Source organism: Ochlerotatus camptorhynchus, unplaced genomic scaffold (genome assembly GCF_037179485.1).
Source record: "Ochlerotatus camptorhynchus isolate MF236.1 unplaced genomic scaffold, CSIRO-AGI_Acam_v1.1 ptg000244l, whole genome shotgun sequence".
Lineage (NCBI taxonomy): Eukaryota > Metazoa > Arthropoda > Insecta > Diptera > Culicidae > Ochlerotatus > Ochlerotatus camptorhynchus.
In genome coordinates, this window is record NW_027040734.1 from 1,277,993 (window position 1) to 1,299,917 (window position 21,925).

Below are 21,925 nucleotides of genomic sequence, written 5' to 3' on the forward strand. Positions count from 1 at the left end.
GAAATTCTTCAGTACTTTGAGAAGTGATTCCGAACTTTTCTTAAATGGTTCAGTCCTTCTTGAAGTGATTTAGTACTTGCGGAAGTGATTACAAAATTACAGTACTTTCCGAAATAATTCCAAAAAAATTTAAACTCTTTCAGTACTTTCCAAAATAATTCCTAAGTCTTCCGAAGTGATTCAGTACTCTTCTAAGTGACTTCGAACATTTCAAAAGTGATTCAGTACTTTCTGAATGATTCCAAACTTGTGTGAATCATTTCAGTATCTTCAGAAGTGATTTCGATCATTTCTAAAGTGATACAATACATTCCGAAGTGATTCAGTACTTTCTGAAGTGATTGAAAATACGTCTGAAGTGTTTCAGTACTTTCTAGAGTGATTGAAATACAATTCTGAAGTAGTTATGTGCTTTCCAAAGTGAGTACAAACTTTTATGATGCGAATCAGTTCCTTTTCGTGGTTGAGTACTTTCTGAAGTGATTTCAAACTTTTTAAAAGTGATTCAGTACTTTCCAAAGTGATTCGGTACTTTCAAAAGTGATTCCAGGCTATCCACAATGATTCAGTATTCTCTGAAGTGATTCTGAAATTTCTTTCACAGCTTTCGAAAGTGAGTCCAAACTTTTATGATGCGATTCAGTTCTTTTTCAGTGCTTTCTGAAGTGATTTCGAACTTTTATGACGTAATTCAGTACTTTCTGAAGGGATTTCAAACTTTGTTAAAGTGATTTAGTACTATTCTAGGTGATTCCGAATTTTCCTGATGAGATTTCGAACTTTATTGAAATTCTTCAGTGCTTTCAGAAGTGATTCCAAACTTTTTTTTAAATGGTTCAATTCTTTTTGAAGTTATTTAGTACTTGCGGAATTGATTACAAATTATTCTGGAATGTAACAGTACTTTCCGAAATAATCCCAAAAATTTAGGAACTCTTTCAGTACTTTACAAAATAATTCCCAAGTCATCCGAAGTGATTCAGTACTCTTCTAAGTGACTTCGAACATTTCTTAAGTGATTCTGTACTTTCTGAAGTGATTCCAAACTTGTGTGAATCATTTCAGTATCTTCAGAAGTGATTTCGATCATTTCTAAAGTGATACAATACATTCTGAAGTGTTTCAGTACTTTCAAGAGTGATTGAAATACAATTCTGAAGTAACTATGTTCTTTCCAAAGTGAGTCCAAACTTTTATGAAGCGATTCAGTTCCTTTTCGTGATTCAGTGCTTTCTGAAGTGATTTCTAACTTTTATGACGTAATTCAGTACATTCAAACTTTGTTAGTGATTCAGTACAAACTTTGTTAGTGATTCAGTACTTTCCACAGTGATTCGGAATTTACAAAAGTGATTACAAACTATCCGCAATGATTCAGTACTTTCCTAGGTGATTCTGAACTTTCCTGATGAGATTCCGAACTTTTCTGAAATTCTTCAGTACTTTGAGAAGTGATTTAGTACAAACTTTCCTGGAATGAATCAGCACTTCCGGAATCCAAAATTTCCGGAACTCTTTCAGTACTTTCCAAAATAACTCCTAACTCTTCCGATGTGATTCAGTTTTCTCCTAAGTAACTTCGAACATTTCTAAAGTGATTCAGTACTTCGATCATTTCTAAAGTGATATAGTATGTTCCGAAGTGATTTAGTACTTTCTGAAGTGATTCAAACTACGTCTGAAGTGTTTCAGTACTTTCCAAAGTGATTGAAATACAATTCTGAAGTAATTATGTTCTTTCCAAAGTAAGTCCAAACTTTTATGAAGTGATTACAAACTTTTCTGCAATGAATCAGTGTTTTCCTAAGTAATTTCGAACATTTCTAAAGTGGTTCAGTATTTTCTGAAGCGATTCAAAACACTTCTAAAGTGTTTCAGTACTTTCCAACGTGATTGAAAAACTTTTCTGAAGTGATTATGTACTTTCCAAAGTGAGTCAAAATTTTTCTAAAGTGATTCATTACTTTCTGAAGGAGCTTTGAAATTTTATACATACGTGATTCAGTATTTTATTGAATGATTCATTGCTTTTCAAAGTTATTTCGAGCTTTTATGAAGTGATTCAGTTCTTTTTGAAGTGATTCTGAGCATTCTTGAAGTGATAAAGTATTTTCCTAACTGATTCCAAACATTCCTGAAGTGATTAACTACGTTTCGAAATGATTCAATTATTTTTTTAAGTGATTCATTACTTTCAGAAGTGATTCTTAATTTAAATGAAGCGGTTCAGCACTTTTCGAAGTGATATTATCAAGAGATTCAGTACTTTCTGAAGTGATTTAAATCTTTTCAAAAGTGACTAAGTACTTTCCGATGTAATTTCAAACTCTTCAAAAGTGATTAAGTACTTTCCTAAGTGATTCAAAACACTGCTGATGTGAGTCAGTGCTTTCCGCAGTAATTCCAAACACTTTGAGACACATTTTACTTGGGAGATGCTAATCTTTTCAAGGTGATGCAATATTCAAATGAGTGTATCTATGCGAATCCATACTTATGCCGGGTAGTGTATGTTGCTACCCAAGATAACATGTTCCATTAAAAATTGTCAGTTTTCCGGACTAATTTTTAATAAGGGCTTATGAAAAAATAATATAATTATATGTAGTATAATCTAACCGAAAAAATAAACCCGTTTCGATTTTTTTCATTTTAGAAAGTTATGCCCTCAAATCCGATGCTGAGTGTGAATGCTTAAAAGTATTTTTTTAATTATTTTTTGATTTTATCAAATTTTAAAAACAGAGCAGTTTTACGCTTAATTACCAGTCGGAAACACTTGACCTTCTCCGATTTGTATGAAACTTTGTGTAATTGTTTGTTATGGGCAATGATTCAAATTTTTGATAAAAAAAAGCCTTCAGTGTAACACTAATAACCGTCCACTTACCATCCTTGCTGACCGGCGCATTGGGCAATGTGAACGAATAGCTGCCCCCGTTACTGTTCGCACTTCCCCCTCCTCCACCTCCGCCACTGTTTTGTCCCACAACCCTATGATCACCAATAGCACTGATACCACCTCCACTACTGCCACTTCCGAAAACACTGCCATTTCCGGCTTGAAGTTGCTGCTGTTGTTGCTGTTGCTGCAAAGCACTAGCACTAGCACTGAAACTGGCATGCAACGCAGCGAAATCACTCTGATCCCCCATTCCGAGTCCCACCTTCATGTCGCGCACTTGCATCTTCAATTTTTCCAGCACGTCACCATGCTGCTGTTGTAGGCTGCCCAATCCGGCCGCTGCAGCCGCCGCCGTTAGCCCGGACAGATTCTGCACGTTCATATTCAACGCCGTCAGGTTCCCGAGGACGCCCAGCGGATGGTTCTGGCCAAACTGAGGCGAGTGGGAGCTGTGTGTTTTTAAAGGGGAAAACAAAAGAAAAGAAGACGTTTGAACGATCTGGACTCCACCCTGCTCGAATTGCAAGTGTAACAAATTAATCATAAATTAATTAAACCAGACGCGACTTGCAATGGTTGGCCCTTGCCCAATAATTGCAATTTGTATTCAGATTTTCCAACTTACTTCAGCTCTGAGTGATGGTCTGGACTGCGGCCAAACTCCATCCCGGATGTCATCTTCTGGGCCGACGACGACTGCTGATGATGCTCTTGCTCTTGCTGCTGCTGCTGCTGATGATGATGCTGATCTTTCCCGCTGATCTGGCTCACATTAATGTCAACTTTTGATTCACCTTTGCCAGGGCCAGGACCAAGACGACGCCGTAGATCTTCGTCTTCTTCGACACAGTTCTGAAAGCGAGTTCGAGTGTGCGGGAGAGAGAGAGAAGGAAAATTGAAATTAGCATCTTGGAAAATGATTAATCGTAAGTGCGTCCACGTTGGGAAAGACGATCTAGAACGGGCGCCGCCACCGCCGCTGGCGATGTCGGCCAATGAGTTGGCACCAAACTTCCTAGACCCAGACCACTTTTCGATCGATATGCGCTTCTGTCATACATTGTAGGGGCCCACCATTCGACACGACAGACGTTGCCGGTTGGAGGAAATTGATGGTGTGAAGTATTTCGGATGCGCGACACCGATTAGGTTTTGGGATCCAGACAGAGCGTCCGACGGGAGAGAGGCACTCGGGAAGAATAGCGCTTCCTCCCTCATGGGAACTCGGTGCGAACGATGGGCGATAAAGATGTAGTCCCCCACAATAATGATGATGTTTTATGGGGTTTAAGCGCTGCGCTGTGTGTAGATTTCGGGTGATATTAAAGTGTCAAATTAATTAAATTAATGTAAGTTTTATCGCTACCTCTTTTCGGTGGATAGGGCAACCAGTTGAACGTTGGAAAGTTCTGCATGCAATTGCCATCAAGACGATTTTGGAGGACCAATCTGTGGCCATTCGAGGTCAACATCCAAGTCACTGTTCAGAACATGACAATCAGTTCGTATGGAAAACGCGACAATTGTCTATGAGTCTTGTTCTATGATTGAATTTTCAAATGAACCGCATTTACGGATGTTTCAGATGCAGGGTGGCCACCATAGGCGTAGCCAGATAGGGGCAGGGGGGGGCGACTGCCCCCCCTAAACTCGGCAACACAAAGGCTTTCGAGGAAATGGCGTTCGGTGAAATGGCATTCGGCCAAATTTTCCATGGTAATTTTTTTTTCGCCCCTCCCTAGCTCGAAGCCTGGCTACGCCCTTGGTGGCCACTGGATTTGAGAAATTAAATTCCCGATTTTTTTCGGTTTTTCCGAGTGTCCAATGTTTTTTTTCCGGTTTCATATAAACAGGTAAATACAAATACAGGCATGGTTGATTTCAACGTGTGAAGGAAACTACGACCATGTCGATATAAAGGGTGATACGGTCAAAATTTGGTCAATATCAACTTGACGTATTTCTTTCAATTTTGCATTTAAAAAACCTGAACACCCCTCATTTTGAAGGTGTGTGTGTGTAGAATGTTGCTCCTATTTTGATTTTGGAATTCACTCTTCAGTTGTCAAAATGCCGTCCAAGCAAGAAGAGCAGTGTATCAAAATTTTGCTCGCGCATCGCGAAAATCCGAGCTACTCGCACGCAAAGTTGGCAAAATCGCTAAAAGTTGCCAAATCAACCGTTACAAATGTAATTAAAGTGTTTGGGGAACGTTTGTCGACAGTCAGGAAGTCTGGATCGGGGGGAAATCGAAAACCGGAAGCCGCTGAGACGACAAAGAGAGTTGCCGGTAGTTTCAAGCGAAACCCTAACCTCTCTCTCCGAGATGCCGCAAATAAGCTGGGTGTATCGTCTACAACCGTGCATCGAGCCAAAAAACGAGCCGGACTATCGACTTACAAGAAGGTAGTGACTCCAAATCGCGAAGATAAACAAAATACGACGGCCAAAGCGCGATCCCGGAGGCTGTACACGACGATGCTGACGAAGTTTGACTGCGTGGTAATGGACGACGAAACCTACGTCAAAGCCGACTACAAGCAGCTTCCGGGACAGGAGTTTTATACGGCAAAAGGAAGGGGAAAGGTAGCAGATGTTTTCAAGCACATGAAACTGTCAAAGTTCGCAAAGAAATATCTGGTTTGGCAAGCCATCTGTACCTGTGGCTTGAAAAGCAGCATTTTCATAGCTTCCGGGACTGTCAACCAAGAAATTTACGTGAAAGAGTGTTTGAATAAACGTCTGCTGCCTTTCCTGAAGAAACACGGTTGTTCCGTACTGTTTTGGCCGGATTTGGCATCTTGCCATTACGGTAAAAAGGCCATGGAGTGGTACGCCGCCAACAACGTGCAGGTGGTTCCCAAGGACAAGAACCCTCCCAACACGCCAGAGCTCCGCCCAATTGAGAAATACTGGGCTATTGTCAAGCGGAACCTAAAGAAGGTGGACAAGGTGGACAAGGTGGCTATACAAAATCTGATGGCAGGGGTCAAGCGTAAGGCCCGGCAATTCGGATTTGGAAAAGCGGAAGCCTAACTGAATATTTTTCCTGAATTTTATACTAATTGAACTTGAAAAAGAAATTTAATTTGATTTTTTAAATAAACGATTTCACCGATTTACACGCGTTTTCCCTTGACCAAATTTTGACCGTATCACCCTTTAAATCTACAAAAAAGGCTTGCTTAATCGCCTAAAGTTTTCAGCAAGTTTATGATCCGTTTCTAAACTCGATTCACTCACTGAAACGAGAATAGGTCCTTCGCATGGCAATTTTTTCACCCTTAGAAGTTCTTTCTGCCTGTTAAGCGATATACATACGAATTTAGCCTAAAACTGAATGTGATTGAATGGGTCATTTCAAAGACAGCAGCAGCTTGCTGTATTTTGAATTTGGTTCTGCGAAACGTTCGAAGTCTTCGCTCAAAACTTTACAGGCTTTTATTTGATTTAGAGTTCCTTCCTAAATTCTTCTCAAATAAATTTGAAATTCTCTCTGGAAATTTTCATAAATTCTTTGTATAACACTCAAAAAAAATCTTAAAATTCGTCCTTAGATTCTCTTTAAATTTTAAATCCTTTCGAAGACCTTGGAGCTTCCAATTTTTAAATTAGCTTGAAATTCTCCATAGAGTTCCCATGCAATTCGCCTCAGATTCTAGATCAAACATTGAAAAGGGCCTATTGGCTTTTATTAGCGAAACATGTAATCACCCTTCCCCATCAATACCATGGGGCAGAGTAAATTCTCCCGCCGAGAATTGTCTTTCAATTTTGCTCAGAATTATTTTGGAGATCTCCTTTAAATTCATCTGGAAATTGCATGTTATTATCATTAAAATTATCTAGAAACTCCATTCGGAATGCGCTTTGAATTATCCTCGGAATTTCCTCATAATTCCTTCGCATAATTATTTTGGAATTGTACCCTCAAATTCGCTTCCCTTGGTATTTTTCACGAATCCTGGAATTCTCTTCACTCTTGGGAGTTCTAAAAATCCCTAGACAATATTATCTGAAATACCTTGGTGTTATCTCCAGAATTCATTCTAAAATCTGATGACATTTGTATTGGAAAAAATCCTCTTAATAGTTCTTCAAAGTGACTGGTATCTGAAAATCTAGTCCAGTCATCGGGTCATGAAATCTAATTGTTTTCGAAGATAGGATGAGGTATATTGTTCCAGATTTATCATCTTTCGGTTTATTTCCCGAATTCCCAGCTTTTTCCGGTTTTCCCGGTTCACTGGTCATTCTGCATTTTACATATAAAACACTTGTTTTAATCCTATTATATTTGTTTTGCCTTGAGTACATATTGATACCCAGCTTCGCAAGAAAATTATTCCGGATGGTACACTTAACCAAAAGCTTATTCGACGGCGGATTCATCTAGTGGAAAATCGTACGTTAATTACATCTAAATTGCAATAGCAGCAACATTACAATACTAAAACTTCACTGAGAACCTAATTTTACGAGCTAACCAGGTTTCTAATGTAGACCTAGAATACTCAATAAAGTCACTCTTTACTGTCAAGCATTGTCTACGTACATTTGAATCATTATTCAATCATAAAAGTGCTACTCCAAGTAATCAAAAACAAAATCCTCCCAAGCAAGATCATTATCCTAAATTCTCATTTAGTTAGTTCTCTGAGCTAAGGAATAGCAATAAGGAAAAATAACTAGAAGTATTCAGAAAAAAACAACATCTTCTCCTAAAGCTGGGTTTAGACAAGGCAAGTCAATTGATCAACTCAGTTGAAACCATGCCTTTAAACTGATTTGCTCAACTCAGTCAAATTGAAAAAAAAAGTTGAACCAGGCTCAACTCTTCAAGCCAATTGAATTCAACTAAGTTGATCAATGACTTGCCTTGTCTAAACCCAGCTTAACTCTTTACCACTCTTACATTTACTCAAAGGCACTTCAATGCGCTCAAAGGATTAATTTTTGTTGGACACAGCTGGATCGAGCAGACGCACGATTCTACTACAAGGTTAAATTTTGTCAGACGCAATTAGGTGTAACACGCACATACCCATTACCAGCTTAAATTTTGCAACAACTGCGGAAATGGATTATTATCTCAGTTCAACTCAGGAATGTGACAACACCAGGGTGGCAAGTGAATTTTCATTTTGAAATTCCCGGTTTTTCCGGTTCAGTGATGCAAGATTTGGAGTTAAAATAATTCAAATGTGAGATTTTGAAAAAAATTTCAAGATAACAGATTTGAAAAAAAAAACATACTTATGAGTCGCGGAGTCATGATTGTCACGCTCTGAGACTTGAAATTACATAGCAATCTATAGAATCCAGCGGACAAACCCTGGATTTTTTAGTAAAATTTAAAAGAAGTCTAAGTGTTGATTTCAAACAAATATTGAGAAGGATTCCCACACAGTTTTCGAAAGAGAAGTTCTGAGCAGATTTCCAGAATTGTTCTGACATGAAATCCTTAGAAATTATTAGATAAATTTGGAAGGATTTCTGTGGAGAAGAATGCAAGCACTAAATTAAATTGTTAGGTAATTTTAGCAGATTTAAAAAGGAGTTGTGAAAAACAAAACTTTGCGGAAAATCCCTACGTGATTCTGAGGATATTTGTATGACAGATGAATTATAAGAAAAATTCCACGAGAATTATGATCATAATTCAACAAGAAACAGGGTTTTAAGAGTTTTCTGGCAAACATTTCAACTCTAGTGCGAAAGATTCATCACAGAACTCCAACAAAATTGATTGCAAAAAAATTGCTGATAATTAAAAAAAAAAAAAACTCCTTAAAATACTCCAAGGGGTTTCTAAATAATTTTTCGAAAGATTTCTGCTGTTTTAAAATAGAGTAAAAAAATTAAAAGATTTGCAAAGAAATTAAAGTCTACGGATAGGCTCGAGGGAATTCTAAAAAGGATTTCAATTAAATTCTGAGAAAGGGTTGCAAGGAAATTAAAAAAAAAAAATTAAACGGTAATTAATACGCCGAGTGTTTTTTTGGTTTTTCAATTTCAATTTCAAGATAATTCAGAGGAAAATTCCAAGTTAATTCTGGAATTTATATCATGAGAATTTTGAACAACGAAAAATTAAAACCCCGAACAAGAATAATTCAGTTTCGGTTTTTACAAATATTTGTTTCCAAAGTCCAGCATCTTCAATATTTTCTTTTAAGGACCATGCACTTTACATCTGAAATTGAGACGACAAAAATCAATGAAGAAAATTATGCAGCAAATAGAGCAAGACATTCAGTTGGTAAAGGATAACTCTGTTTGAATGGTTTATTCTGAAATTCTGGTGTAAAAATTTGTTCCTATGGTATGGTTAATTTATTTTTCCCGGTTCTCTCGCTGAATTCCCGGGTTTTTCCCGGTTTTCCCGGTTTGCTGGCCACCCTGCAACACCCAGTGGGAGCTGAATATATAATAGGCTCAAAATCATCGAAATATCCTTGTTTTTATTTGAGTTACTTTTGCGCAACTTGAAAAAATATAACATCAAAAACAATCACAAGTTCGCAACTCTATTTAACATTTGAAATGAAAAACCAACCTCAAACTACACCGAGCAATTAAGTAGTTTGTAACTATCGAAGTCAGTCCAAGGGGTGGTCAGTCTATACGCTTATTTTGCGCCAACTTTTGTCTCAGTGTGCCGGCAGTGCGAAGAGTGCCATCAGACTGAATGTTTGTATAATGGTATGTTTGGCAACCCGGTTAATTTGACAGTTCGCATGTTTTCTTCTGAAGAAACAAAACAACAAGCAGTGGAATCCTAACTGTCGTTACTCTCGGTTCGACTCGAAGCTTCGAGTGAGAACGTTCTGCGGATGAACCACAGGTGACGGTGGTAAGTAGACGAAGCGAGCCTGCATCATCAGAGTTACTCCCGAAAGCCATCGACTCAGTCACAGATGCGTCGCCAGCGTTCTAGTGGAAGTTTCAGCCGGAATCAGACTTCGCTGGTGGAGATGAGGTTTAATATGTCTACACGGTCAGACAGTCCAACGATCGGACACATGGAGAGAAGTATGATGTCCCTGGCGAAAAGCAGTGCCGGCCAGAGAACACCTGTAAAAGCTGGAGCGCTGTCGATGCTAGCAAATGCTGGTGAAGATTCTACCTCCGAATATGGTCCGAGTGATCATCGATGTCATGGAACTGGATGTCGGTTGACTGATCAACGAAGTGGTGAAGCGTTAGGGAATCAAACATGGTCAACGAACACTGATAAAACTACTACGGCCAGATGGTGGCCTTTGTATGGACACCGATCCCCTTACGACCTTCTGTGTCTCGGATTTCATAAGCTGCGTTCGGACTTTTTCTCCGCCAAGCCTATAAATATTTTATTTCCAGCGCTGGGTTACCAGGGTCGTTTCCGAGAGCTAAACATATCCTTTAACCAACTAACCGATATCGACTTTCTGGAGCTCACCTTCAAGCCCAACAACTGACCAGTCAACATCTTAAAATTCCACTTAACCTCGTTCGGCTGTGATTTCAGCTTCGTCACGAATCTTCCCTCCCCAAATCGATCTACCAACGTCTTCAACGTTCCTTTATTTACTCCTTCATGGTCTCATTCGCTCGCTCAACAATGCACAGAGCAGGCGCAGATATAGTACAGTGTTGCCAGTAAATTTAAATATAATGAAAATTTCTTACCATGAGTGCCAATGAAAGTGCCCAGATGTGCCCATCTGTATTTTTGACACACTGTGCGGAGTGACCAATTCCTTGAGTCAGCCATACTTATTAATAAGTTTCTGTTAGAGAGAAATAATTCTCTGAATTTGAATTTAATTCCCTGAGATTCCTTGATTTTGCAGGTTCAAAAATTAATTCCCTGATATTCCCTGATTGTCCTAGTTTATTTAGGTAATCGACACCTTGTGATAGATTGAAATCAGAGATTTCTATGAATAAAAAATAGATTTACGGGCTAACATTTGAGATTTCGAACCAAGAAATTATTTGAAGCAGTGCTGATAAAAATCATTCCTTCTACACTCAACCTAGCTGAAAATGAAGACAACCATAACACACACCGTTCGAAAAAATCATGTAAATTTCTGCGAGATATAGCGCACATAAAATTAACGCTAGATTTGGCATAAATTTACGCGATATTTCGTGTAAATTTAAGCGCAATATCGCAAAAATTATCAATATTGTATGCAAGCTTGTAAACGATTTCGTTGTTTATGCCAAGTATAGCTCAAAGTTGAACGAAGGAAGATTCTACGCGATAGTTAATATTCAGAATTTTTTTCTGTGGATAGACCAACAACCTGTATGAATTTGAATTGTGACATAAATACATTCTCTTATTCTCTTGATCAAGGCAACCTCTGAGTATCGAAGTCAACATTTGTTTTTATTCATTCGTGGCACGATGTTTATTATCTCGTGTGTTGTTGTCAATATCAATATTCATCTTCATCTTCGTGGGGATGATTTTGAGGATCAAATGCAAAATGATTATTTTCATATTACACAAATATAGCGCTGTAGAACGTGTTGTGTTGGGTTTTACACACAGATCGATGAGAAATTATTGCCTCATGCTGAATTGATGATAATATCTAGGTTATAGGCTCTGGAGTCGACAATATTCAAAATAATCATTTTGCCCAAAATTAATTAATTGATTTTGAAAAGTTTTGGGTTGGATAATCAAGCAGTGGTGAATATCAACAATGGCGTATTCGTTGATGTATAATGAACTCATTTGTTCGTTTCGCTCGAAGATATTCAAAACGAACGCAATTCATCTACACTGGGTTGAAGCGCTACTCCTTGCGTGTGATGGTTAATGATAAAAACAGACACTGATTTGAAGATTACTTGAGAAAGTTTGCTAGATGTTGAGTTAAAGCCAGTTTTTCACATTCTTGAACTTATCGAGATTTCAAACATGGCGTTATTTTCAACATCTCAACAACATCTAAATAATTCTACAAAATGTCAGAATTCTCAAATTTTGACCTCAAGTCCAAGAGTCATAAAAGTTTGACAATGCCCATGACAGACACAGATAGACATGTGAATGCCCAGACACACATGAATTGAAAATCTTGGCACTAGCCCCAATGATCAACTACGGCTGAAAATGATCAACGGCTCAATCAAATTATAAAAGAGATGTCTGAGGAGAGCTCCAAGGTAATATCTATAATAATTCATAGAAAAAAATACTTTTGAAAAAAGCTAAAATTCTATGCAGAATTTTGAGCTAATATAAAGATAATTTTAATAAAATTCATATGAAAATTTCACTGAACTTGCGAGAGAGAGAGCTCCGAAGAGAAAAATATACAGGGAATTTCGAGCATATTTCCAAATTTCCTTGAAATTTTCTGAATATAAGGAGATCCTCAAGATATTTACAAAGGGAATTCTAAGAAATGTTCAAGAGCTTTCCGAAGAGAAATTCAAGAAAATTACACAATATGCACACTAATCCAGCCAGTAATGTTTTACTGGGTTTTTGAATTGCGGAACTGTTCGGTAAAAATCTATAGATCTGTTAATTTATCCCGAACTTATACATAATTATATAAAATAAAATTTATCGATTTAATTTATTCCTATTGCATAACGGTCATTTGAATTTTCACCAACTTTTACAGCAATTCAAAAATCCAGTAAAAAAATACTGACTCATGTAAAATAATCTAAGGGTGTGTTTTCAAGGTCATTTGAAGAAGAACTGCAACGGAGTTCTGAGAAAAATTATCATGGAATTCCGAAGTGAAATCCTTGAATTTTTTTTAGAATACCTTCTAAATTCTAAAGGAGTTAGGTACCAACATATTTCCGAAGAATACTCCAATGGAATTTTTAAAACAATTATAGAGGTGATAATTAAGAATACGAAGATAATTATGTAGTAAATTCTTAGAATTTGCTGGAGAGAATTTTTAAAATTTTCTGCACATAATTCCAAGACCCTTATGGAGAATAGCGGAGAGAACCATAAAATTAGTGAGAGGAATCCTGAAAATAATTCTAAAGACATTTTGGAACGATCGTAACGAAAATCTATGCCAAATTTTCAAAGATATTTTGAGATAAGACTAAATAAATTATTTAGTTAAATCAGAATTAGCATTTTTTATCAAGATTCTGTACACTGAAATTGAATATCCAGGATTAAAAAAAAATCAAGATTCTGAAACTTCAATTGAAAACGAATTCCATGTCTGGTCTGAGAAAACTGTTCAACATTACACTCCGGTCTTTTTTTACACGTGGGATATATAGCGTGTAAAAACAACATACCAAGATTTTGATTTTTTATATGCTAAATTATTTTAAAAAAATTGATTCTGATGCCACAATTATAGCATGCTATGGTTCATATAGTCATATTTGTAAAATTCAGATTTTTTTTAAAACTATGCTATTCGATAAAATTCTGATTTTTTGTGATTCGAATCAAGTCGATAGGTTGTATCGTTATCGAGAAATCGTTAAAATCGTACCGTGTAAATTGGGACTCAGCGCCGCCAACCGTGTTAAGAAGACCTGATTGCATAGGGCTAGCAATTTCTGAAACAATTATTAGTGAGATAGAACATTAACCAAAAAAGTGTCATAGTGAGATGTCCCAAGTAACATTTTTGGTTTTATAATGGTTCTGTAGATCATGATTTGGACTTGTAGAATGCTATAAAACCTCGATAAAACCTGCAATATTACTTGAGATGTATGAGATCTCAAACTTGGAAAAATCCTCTGCACGCCGGGCGTAAATTGAATCTTCCAGACAAGGATAAAGTTTCTAGATTCTGTAACATAAAACATTTTCAAAGTTCTTAAATTAACAAAAAAAAAATAAGAAACGAAAGTATTCAGTAAATTTGGGATTTAAGAAAATTTCCAACATTGGTTTCGGCATCATCTCAGATCAATCTGGGACTGAGACCATACTCAAAATGTGGGATCTTGAAAACAATCAAGATCCCAGATTTCCCTGCTGACTAATTTTCTGGGCTTTGGAACTTGATAGAACTTTCAGAAGTCGAACAATTTAATGATTATTTATAGAATTCTGCCCAGAATACCTATGGAAATGTAGGGTAAATTTGAAGTGATAATTCAAAAAAACTCCTAACAAATCCATGGAAAAATTCGAAAGGAGTTTTGTCCATAATTACAAAATAACTTTGAGATATAATTTTGAGGTGAATTCCAAGGGGGAGAGGAAAGGAAGTTCTTAATTGAATTCCAAGGTTATTCTGAAGATACTTGTATATGAATTGTGATGAGGATACCAGATGAATTTTATTTTTCTGAATTCAAAGAGATTTGCAAACAGAATTTAAATGGTGTTCTGAAGATAATTTCAAATGAATGCTGAAGAAAATTCAGAACAGAACTTCAGGGGAATTCTTAAGATATTTCCAAAAAAAAATAGACCACTAATTAAACTGAATTCTTGGGAATGTTTCAGGAAAATTCAGAAGGAAATTACAAAGGATTTCTGATGATAATTTCAAATCATTTCGGAGAAGCGTTTAAGGTTAAAAAAATGGAGAAGAATTTCAAAGGAATTTAATTATTAAAACATGTAGTTGCAAAGGAATTTTAAGAATGATGCCAAGGTAATTTTAAGGATAATTTCAAGGGAATACCAGAGAAAATTCCAAGATAATTATGAGGAGGCTAGCTAGCGAATTTACTGGAAAGTGTATGGGGAATGGGGACGTCACGGAAATCCACTAATAGTTTGCTCGTTTAAAACCAAAATTCTGTCAATGGAAATGTGTACTCTGTGTTCCGGTAGGCAAGTACAGTGCAATGAACGTAATTCTGGTTTTGATTTTTTATTAATGACGTCCCCTATCACCTTAAGGATAAATTCATGATAATTTTGAATATGATATATTGATATTGTTTACATATTATGTTAAAAGAAGAGTAGCTCTTCACAATATTGAAGAACAGAAAAATATTAAACATAAACTATCATTTTATCATCTCAACAGGGCTCTACGGATGACCAGCCAGAACATCGTGCAATATCTCTTTAAGCCTGTAGAATATCAAGATCTGAACTCCAGGATGATTTGGGAAATCTTAGATATTTTGTTATCACAAATATATATCTTCCCTGATGTAATGAGCTCTTACAAAACTATCTGGAGTCGTACATATTTTCGCGACGTCGAGCAAAACTTTATTGAGCATATTGAACATCAAGATCAATTCTTAAGTATGGTTTGAAGATCTTATTGAGCCACGTATTTGCTGTTCTTGATTTCATAAGGTTACGAGGGATTTACGAGGATTTTTGAAAACATATTTTTGCAGTACATCTCTTTTGAGTCACTGTTGATCTTTTAAAGATGAAGGTCTAATCTTCAAAATAATTTGGATATCCTAGATCTTAAAAAAAAAATCACTTTTTTCGGATAAATTCTAACTAGAAGCCTTTAAAAGTTCCTTAAAATATGCCTTAGACAAACATAGAATTGTAATGATTAAACTTGATGAATAGGACTCTTTCCTCCGATATCCGATAGTTTGCTTCCATCTCAGCAGCATTCGCATCCAGCACCTTGAAGAAATTGGAAATTTCACCCAATGGCGGTTTCGCACTTTCATTTTGGAAGTCAATACGGACGGTGTTCTTGACCTCAATTCCAGATAGCATCAAATTTAATTTGCTTCACTGACCAACCGAGATGCATACTCTATGAGATGTAGAACGTTATGTTGAGTTAATTGTAGTAAGGTAGGTTATATAAATATGCAGCCAAGGGGAAATAATTTCGACTCGGCGGGGGACTATCGTAAACTTGTTGTCAAACGAAAAATGTCAGAAGAAATTATTAAAATCCAATACATATCCACAGATGACGAGTCCAATATGTTGAAAATTTGATAACATTTGTGCAATGTTTAGTCTAATTAGAATTAGAATAATGTATCACAATTGTTCTGGTATCTTAAATACAACTTATAACATAACACGTTACAACTCTTAATTCAAACATGGCATAAGAGTATTTAACCGAACATTAATTTAATTAATCGAAAACCATTATCAATTTTTAAGTTTGAAATTGTTTGATAAACTAATTTGGAAAGTAATACATAAATAGATAAAGATGAAATCTGCGCTGTGAAAAATCATGACAAAAAATTGACAAAAAATAAGTATGTATTGAAAATAAACCATCAAAAACACCTAATATCTACATCTATAAAAAAATACAAACTATAATTTTAGTGACCGACAACCGTGTGTTAAGGTTTATTGTTTTTTTTTCGGGAATTTCCGTGATTTCCTGGTATGCATTGGAAGCGTTTTCACAATTCTTTACGTATACAGGTGAGAATCTAAGATTACGATACTTTGGGGATGGGATAAGATGGAGCAACCAGGTAAAGAAAACCTACGGCGCATTTCGCGATAGTATATTGATAATCCAATCCTTCCAGCTCTTGAGCACGAGCATGATTGACCGCCCACGGTTGCTACTCTGTTATTGCCAGACCAGCTGTAATTACACAGAGAACCAATAGACGATGCTTGGGACTAGCAATCATCCTCAATGTGTAAAAACTGGTGATCTCGAATTAGGCAATACCAGCGCCAGCCGCGCCTGAACGCAGGTCAAGAAAGGAATGGGTAGGAATGTGTTGACGTGACACTCGCTTTGATGGAAGCCGAGGAGTCCTCTGCACTTCCACGAGGAATCACAGGGATGTTGGGTTTGCAGCAGGGTTCGTTTTGGTAAACGATAAGCTGAATTGATGTCCTAACGATCGTATAACGCGAAGAAGCTTGGGTTTGAACCCACGGTCTTCTGCTCAGTAAGCAAAAACGTTTGCTACTAGGCAAACGAGCTCCTTTTTAATCATCGAGTTGCTGTTATTACCATGTAGTCATATAAACAAATAAAACGATTGACGAATCTTGATGTGGATGGGCTTGAGATTAGACTCAGGATGTTCTGCTCAGTAAGCAAAAACGGTTGCTCTAAGGCCACCGAGCCCCTCATATCACATCATACCGTTACTCAAGTTGTTATAACTATTCAAACCCGGCATCGACGACAACGAAAGGTTTAGCAAAATACACGATAAACAAGCGATCTTACCATACATTTTTAATATGAAAGGACCTGTGACCACGTTTTTCTGCTCAGTATGCAAGCCACTGCAACCGACGATCTTTCAAATCCGAAAACAAAAGGCTACGAAAAAGTATTTAGGCCTCCACTATCATGCAACGTTCAATGTTTCGATTTGCTCTTTACGCATTGTTCAGGCAATCATAACAATCTAAATCCAATCCTTCCAGCTCTTCAATCGAAAATCACTCACGTTGGTAAAGATTGTAACCTGCATTTAATTAATTTCTGTTATGTTTACGTTAGGAATTTGTTTGAACAAAGCTTTATTTTCCAATGCACTACGACTAGAAAGTCATCTAGTTTTTTAGCTAGCCAAAATCAAACAGATCGAGCATACGTAATTTTTTTCAACCGTTTTTTAAACCAACTGAGAAATGTAAGATTCTATTACAGATTTGCATGAAAAGTATGCAGGATGAGGCTTCAAAAAGCCTATTCAGTAAAGGCACAATATTACCAAGCCCGAGCCAGCGGATTCGATTTCCGGTTCGATCGAGGACATATTTAGGGTTGGAAATTTGTTCGACTTTTTTGAACATAGAGTATCATTGTGCTTGCCACACAATAAACAAATTGGTTGGCATAGAAAGCTGTCAATTAGTTACTGTGCAAGTGCATCTAGAACACTAAGTTGACACCTAGGCCATGAACTGGTATATGCCAAAACTGGAGGAAATTGTGAAAAGTGCCATAAGGCTGGCCAGTAAATTTTCATTTTGAATTTCCAAGCTGTTAATATTCAACAAAAAAATAGTGTTCAAAGATTTATTCAGTTTATTCAACTATACCGTGGGGGACCGAAATCCGTACAGCATCGAAATTCGTACACCTCATACAAAAAGTAGGCGTTTTGTATGAAATGTACAAATTTTGATTGATTTTGTAGGTGTACGGATTTTGGTTCGCCACGGTATAGGTCGCTTCATATAGGGGAAATGCAGGTGTCCCTAATTTGGGCCCATACATAAATGCAGCAATCGACTAAATTTTCAATAGCGACCAAAAATATCAATTAGTAACGTCCCAATAACGCGTTCATCTAGATAAAATTGATAAATAGCAGATTTTTAGCGATGGGCCCAATCTTAGATCCATAGGCCACCATTAGAGACATTTCCCCTATACCAAAAAAATTTAACCTTGTATTTAAAATTTTTTGAACTTGATATAAATCATATCTAGAAAAAATAAAATAAAGTTAAGCATTGTGTCCACAGCACGACCGCATTTTTGGTGTATAACTACGAGATTATTTTTGCTATTCCATACAATAATATATTAATAATAAAATAAATGGTTTAGAACTTTGAATCCAAATTAACAATATTTTAACAAAATTTTGAAATTGGGCTATTGATTATATACTAAGTTTAAGACTCAATTTTGAAATAAGAAAATCAGTTCCTTTATTATCCATAATTCATACAATACTGGCACAACTCAAATTCTGTGAATTTCCACAATCAACGTTTGAAAATTTGGGCTCCAAAAACCTTCTGCATTTCCGTGTTTAGTGTTTTAATTTTATGAATCTTTTCATTTTCATTAGAATTTTATTCACGTCATTCAGCCAAACTGCTGTATTTAGTACTTGAAAGCTGTCAATTTCGGATTGCGAAAAGTATGTAAGTGAATATTCACCGATCATAAAAGTTTGACTCTGTGAGAGCAAAATTTACAGGTTTAATGTATCAAACACATAATTTACAACATGTGACAAGTGTAAAATTTCCAATGGTTTAATAATTCCGAAAAAAAAATTTCAATAGACAATGAAATGCAAAAGCAAAAGCGTAAAAGCATTCAAAATGGTAACCCTATTGAAAACCTTTCGGAACTCCTATTCACATCAATCTAATCGTCGACTACCGAAATAATTCTGCCTGTGGCAACTGTACGAGAAAATCTTCAGATTCCTCGGTTTGAGGTAGCAATTTGAGCGACAAACAAGCCAAACAGCAGCTCCGCGATCAATCTGAACGCACGCAGAACAAGAGATCTACCTAAAATCGGCGACGGCGACGACAACAACAACAACAACAACACCGACCGGGAAGAACCAGCAGGCGATTTTTATAGCAGCTTAATTTGTGTGAAAATGTGTTTGTTGACTCTTAAGATGTCCGGAGGGGAATTTAATTGAATAATTTATTCAGCGTCGTCGTCATCGCCGGTTGACTTGCGGTGTGTATTTGACCGAGATTTTTCGGGTCCCCTCCCCCCGGTAGCAGCAAGTCGCGGTAGTGGATCAAAACGAAGAATTTAATGACCGAGCCAAGAGATTCGTTTAGCATGCTTTCACATTGGTGTCACTTTGGGGGGAGATTCCGAGATCGTAAAATCTAAACGGCCATGCGGGGAGTCATAGCGCACCGGGTGGAAAGATAACTCATTTGGGTTTTGATCAATTTTTCTGGGAAATTTACAGTATTAAAAATACATTAAGCCAAATGCGTTCTACTGGGTAGGTAGGTTGCATTTGTTCGAAAGGGACATCGTGCGAGGTTCGAACCCTTCGCTGTTTATCGAGCAAACAAATTCGTAGAAAATCTCGTCTCAATAAAGTTTTTTTTTTATGTCAATACAAATACCGAGCGAGAGACCACCCTGTTCGGGACTCGGCTGTAGAAGCGAATGCAACCTCTTCGCTGGGGATGGTCAATCAACTTCACGCTACACAGCTCGATCGCACAACGAGTGCGGGCGAGATGCGTTCAACATTTTTATTAATTATTATCCACTTCTTTCCACCTCGGATAAGTCAAATATTAAAATTGAAAAAGTCAACACAGTCCGGCGGGATATGTTTAATTATTAAAAACCTGCCGTCTGGCCGTCCGACCGTTGATGGTCGGTCTCTTCATCTTCTTTGTTCCTCGCGTGCTTCAAACGTCCAGTCCGACACTTTCAAACACTTGTTTTCTTCGGATATTTGTTTACATTACATTTTCATGTTTTATTTCGTGTAGAAGAGCACGGTTCGCGGGCGCTCTGTCGTAGGTAACGAGTCGCAATCCTTCGTCGTCATAACCCTTCCGAAAAAAAACCCGCCCCACTTTCAATTCATATATGTATGTACCTCATCCGGACTTATCAAACCAACAATCGTATTTCATCGAAATGTCCAAAGAGGTGTTGAACTCTTTGTTTCATTCAAACTTCCGCTTCCGGCGCTTTGTAGTGCGACCGAACTCATCACCACCACCTCTTGACAGCTTGGAAACACGCGCTCCAGAAAAAAAAACCGGACATGATCCATTGAAAAACAAATCATCTTCTTCGACGTAGTACCCAAGTACAAGTCGAAGCCGTGTATTTGCGTAAGAAAAGAATTTCATTACGATAAAATTGTAGCTCCGGGAAAGCGAAGTCTCGGTCGCGCCACGTATTTAATATGAATCAATAATATAACGCCCTCCCTCCGCTTGTTTTGATGACCTGAATCGCTGTATCCGTCCAGTCCGGCGTAGACAGATGCGACCCCGCCAGATAGAGAGCCCGGGCTTTTGTGACAAACACTCCTTTTCCTGCGAAATCGAGGTAAGTTCGTTACGTTCGTTGCTTTGACCGCGCAGTTGTTGTGGACTTTGTGGGCATAATTAAATAATAATGGAACGAAATTATGAGGAAAGCAATATTGTACGAGGTATGAGCCAGCAAGGCGGTATGGAGTCGACCGCATCGTGCCTACGGGTAGATCAAATATCATGAATAACGAATAAAGAAACCGAGACAGGTCAAGAACCTTCCTGGTGGTGGTGATTGGTGTCCTCGGATTGTCCTGACGATTGTCACTTTGCGGTGGAATTATTGATGCCGATAAATTTGATACGTCTACCAAGTGTCATAATTGGATTGGGGGACGTGAATTTCGACTTCCCTGAAGCGTGATTTATGGCAGCCGTATGAGGGGCCTCGGAAAGCATGGTTAGTTAAGGCACGGTATTACCAGGCAGCGGGATCGATTCCCGGTTTTGCCTGGCTAGATAATCTCGACTTGCCTGGACATAGAGTCACGATATACAAATTCATGCATTGGTTAGCATAGAAAGCTCGCAATTAATAACTGTAGAAGTGCTTCAAAGAACACGAAGCTAAGCGAAAGCATAAGCTTGTGTTAGAGTGTCAAAGCAGTGGTGGGCACATACACCACTAACCGCTAAATCGTTCTTCCGGAAGTCATTGGATTTTTAAAACGTTAATAGGGTAAAGCTTTACTTCGGCCTAATTGCCCATTTTGGTATATCGAGCAGAAAACTCAAATATATCTGATTTCGGCGTTAATGAGTCACACATATTTACATCGTTTGTTTTCGATAACAAAAGATCAATTTTTTCCGTCATCCGTATGACGAAGTAAATCCAATGACGTTCCTATTTGTTTGTACGTAATTAGAACCCGTGGGCCGAGCTTGGAATCAAGAAGCAGTATTATATTTTTAACTAAATGATCAGTTCTACGCCAACTGACAACTCGTAATTGAGAATCCAGTCTAGATTCGTGCGAATCTATCTTAACTATTTGTCATCGGATATTAGCCTTCCTTGCTATAACCCCTCTCGTGTATGCTTTACTAACTACAGTTACCTCATTGACTATGATCTCTCCATGAAACAGGCTATTCAAGGAGTTCCAGTTCAACTTCGACCTATCTCAAATCCCCGCATTTTTGCTGAAAAGTACCAACACGTCAATTGCAATAGAAGGATAGGATCCACTGGCTTCGGCGTCTTCAATGAATACTCAACCGCCTTTCGGAAACTTCAGGAACCTTGTTCCGTTTATGTTGCTGAGCTAGCAGCAATCAACTTCGCATTGGGGATGATTTCCGATATGCCCATAGACCATTACTTCATCTTC

At 37.5% G+C, this 21,925-nt stretch overlaps 1 protein-coding gene across 3 annotated transcripts in view; it reads right to left on the reverse strand.

The window, feature by feature from the left end:
* LOC135704619 (protein dead ringer-like) overlaps positions 1-21,925 on the reverse strand; it is a 421,444-nt gene that overhangs the window by 345,230 nt on the left and 54,289 nt on the right. For all 3 annotated transcript variants that reach the window (XM_065226086.1, XM_065226085.1, XM_065226084.1), the window contains exons 2-3: positions 3,531-3,757; positions 2,891-3,354 (exon numbers count right to left, since the gene is read on the reverse strand). In XM_065226086.1, coding sequence (XP_065082158.1) covers positions 2,891-3,354; positions 3,531-3,583 — 517 coding nt within the window. In that variant the 5' untranslated portion in view covers positions 3,584-3,757. The remainder of the gene's footprint in view (positions 1-2,890; positions 3,355-3,530; positions 3,758-21,925) is intronic.